The 3,243-nt window shown below is 37.2% G+C and overlaps 1 protein-coding gene across 1 annotated transcript; it reads right to left on the bottom strand.

The window, feature by feature from the left end:
• Positions 1–359: 359 nt before the first annotated feature.
• LOC145156689 (uncharacterized) lies at positions 360–2,173 on the bottom strand. Its single transcript, XM_079075969.1, has 2 exons — positions 936–2,173; positions 360–529 (listed from the first exon to the last, which is right to left on the bottom strand). The coding sequence occupies exon 1, from the start codon at positions 2,017–2,019 to the stop codon at positions 937–939; it is 1,083 nt and encodes a 360-aa protein (XP_078932095.1). The 5' UTR covers positions 2,020–2,173; the 3' UTR covers positions 360–529; position 936.
• Positions 2,174–3,243: the final 1,070 nt, after the last annotated feature.

Below are 3,243 nucleotides of genomic sequence, written 5' to 3'. Positions count from 1 at the left end.
GACGCTTTTATCCGTATGGCGGTAAGGGGGAGATACGTAAAAGGATTTTATTAATTAAATGACGAAAATACCCTCCCTTTGACAAGTCAAATGGATGGTAACGGGGGAAAAGTGACGGCAGTTAAGGTTTTGGACCAAAGTGGCAACAAAATGCAAACCTTTGGACCATCAGTGTTAGCCCAAACCTTTTTGGCCCAAAGTGGCAATTTCCACCTAACCACAGGGACCATTCTTGCAATTTTGTCAAACACAAAGCCAAAAAGGCATTCTTTCATTTAACATAATTTAAACGTTGATTACTTTAATAAATTTACAAACAAATAGAAAAAAAAATACTAAACTGTTAAAGATCCATTCCATTTAGAAAATAACAAAATAATAAGTTATATTTCATTTCATCAACCAAATGAGTTACATTAATGAAACTTTTATAGATCCCAATTCTTCAGTGGAACAAATGATTCTTAAATTTCTTCCAGATGAAAAATATATGCCAGCTTTTAGGGTTTGTTATCTGATCAACAAATGCCTGCCCACAAGAAGAAAATCCATCAGCATTTTCAGCGAATGTCGAAATGTTCTTTAAAATTAAGTTCATTTTAGTCATATCTTTATTATTATTATTTTCTTTTTTCTTAATAAAAAAATTGGCCAAAAACCACACAAACAAGTTTTTGAAACCATAAGGACCAAACAGGTAGAAGTTTTGATAGTTGTCTTAATTACGTCTTTTTTTGGAAAACCACATAGACAAGTGATGTAATTTTGTCTATCTTCAACCAATCACAAATGTTGAACAAATCTTACTCTAACATGAAATCAAATATAGCTAGAATCATCAGAAAAGCCATAAAATGAAAACATGCATTAAAACGTCAAAAAATTGCATTTAGATAAAAGAATCATTCTTTGAAAGAAAGAAAGTAAGTAAGTACCTCATATGCGAGTACTCGAAGTATCAAAATCATCAGGTGCCACACGAGCAATCCAACTGCTAAGTGTCTTCTTGATATCCGAATGATTAACATAAGCCAACTCATACATACTACACAAATTCACCACAAATATCTCATTCAATGCAGCTGTAGGGATTCTCTCCAAAGCATTCTCCATCACCTTAATGGAGTCAGACAAATCACGCATATACATCAAGCAAAGTGCCTTGTTGTTAATAGCAACAACATCTGATCCATCTCTATCTATGCACTCCTGATACTCCCTCACAGCAGACACATAGTCTTTTTCAACCATAAACATCAACGCTTTATTCCTATTCACAAGATTTTTCATCTCAATTTCTCCATTTCCATCATTCACAATCCCCTCAATCACACCAAAAGTTCCCCTGGCACCTTCCAGATCCCCATATTGCATTTGGATGTACCCTAGCTTCGCCATCAGAATTGCTCGAGCTATAGGAGTTGAATCACGTTTAATCAAGTCTTTCATCAAATCCAAACACACTCCGAACTCTTTATGACATAATTGATGACTGATTATCGAATTAATCACCAAACCCTCGCGTTTGCTCCACACTTGACGTGACGCATTCGGCAAATTTTTTGTTAATTTTTCCCTAATGAACTGTAGTAACAAGTAGAATCGATCTAAAGTTTCTTGACGTCTTCCTAATTTGGAAGGTAGTTCAGCGTGCAACCAACGGAGGACAAAAGGGGCCATGGAGCCATGTCGATTAGGGTAATGATGTGGATAAGTTTCGTACCTGTAAATATCGAGGCCTTTTTCCACCAAATCGAGCTCGGCGACTGCTTCAGAGAAACGGCGGAGTTTAGTCAGAGCAATGGCGTTGTAGGAAAGATAAATGAGATGTTCGTGAGGTTTAGAGAGGAGAGATTTGGAACGTGCTTGAGCGACTTTATCGAGAACCGATCTCCATGCGCCACGACAGGCGAGCTCTTGTAGAGACGATAAGTCGTAGCATAGGCCATCGCAGATCCTAAGGAAATCGACATTGCCAACTTCGCTCGTCCCTTGACCACCGGAACGCGATATGGACATCGTGCGAGGACAGATTTGAATTCGTGCAGGTACTCGACTTCGGAGAAGACGGTGGCGACAGTGGCTGTGTGATGATTAGGTAGAGTTTGCTGATCGGAGAAGAATGAAAGCGTCACCGACGGGAAAAGTGGTGAAGCTTGGTCGTTCAACGCTTATATCGTGATCCCATGACATTCAAACAAGCTTAACTATAAAAGGAAGAGTAAATTACATTTTGGTCGCTATATTTTGCCCAATCTGCACTTTTAGTCCAAAATTTGATTTTTTTTAATGGATGATCCCTGTGGTTTTTAAATCTTGCACCGGAGGTCCATGAACCTCTAGTATTAACACCTTGGCTGTCAATATTTTGTAAGGATTATTCTCTTCTAAATAATGATATATTTCATCTCATACATTCGATTTAGGAGACCGATTATCCTCTTCTAAATAATTTTGTTCTTCATCTGGTTCTTTAGTTACAAGTAAAATCACGAAAAAACCAATTTCAATGTGTGTGTCAATATTTTGTAAGTATTCATAAAGTAAAGAGGTTGAGAATAGTAATGCGGGAGAAGGGTAATGGTGTATCCGAGGCAGCCACCTAGCTCAACCCAATATCAGCCCGTATCCAGTAGGACAGAGGGGAGAAAATAAAGAATACTGACCTAGTTAGTATTAGGTTCAAGCGACAAAAGACAGTTGACGGAGCTTGACCCAAAAGGAAATATCAATGCACATCGGATGAGCAACAATATACGAGACATATCCCATGACTTGCATATACATACGATATTGGCAATAAAATATAAAGGTTGCACACAACCAATTAATTGTCTTTATCCAGATAATGGAGAAAGACCGAACGAAACCAAATACCCAAAAAATAAAAGGTCTATAAGGCTACTCCCATTGAGAGGTTTTAACGAGCCACTCATTATATTTTTAAGAAAAAAAAGTAAAATTAATTTATTTTTAGTAGCCTAAGCCACAGGAACAACCTAGCTTAGCAAAGATCACACCCACTTTCCTTATCAATTTTTGATGTGTTCAATTTTGAATTGGGAAAATGACTTATTAAGATAATTAATTTTTCGGTATGTTCACATCTGGGTAACTATCTTTTTTTTGTACACATCTAGGTAACAAACTTGTTGGAAGTGTTCACATATGACCATTATGACCTGCTGTAGCAGGTTACATCCTAGATGTGAACACTTTTGACAAGTTCGTTACCTAGATGTG

This window comes from Lactuca virosa, chromosome 2 (assembly GCF_052849685.1).
Source record: "Lactuca virosa cultivar CGN04683 chromosome 2, Lactuca_virosa_CGN04683_v6, whole genome shotgun sequence".
Taxonomy (NCBI): domain Eukaryota; kingdom Viridiplantae; phylum Streptophyta; class Magnoliopsida; order Asterales; family Asteraceae; genus Lactuca; species Lactuca virosa.
The sequence above is the reverse complement of the archived record's forward strand: the minus strand, read 5'-3'. Positions and strand labels throughout refer to the sequence as shown.

Excerpts from the sequence above, each read along its gene's own strand:
- LOC145156689 (XM_079075969.1), bottom strand. The coding sequence starts at position 2,019 with ATGTCCATATCGCGTTCCGGTGGTCAAGGGACGAGCGAAGTTGGCAAT.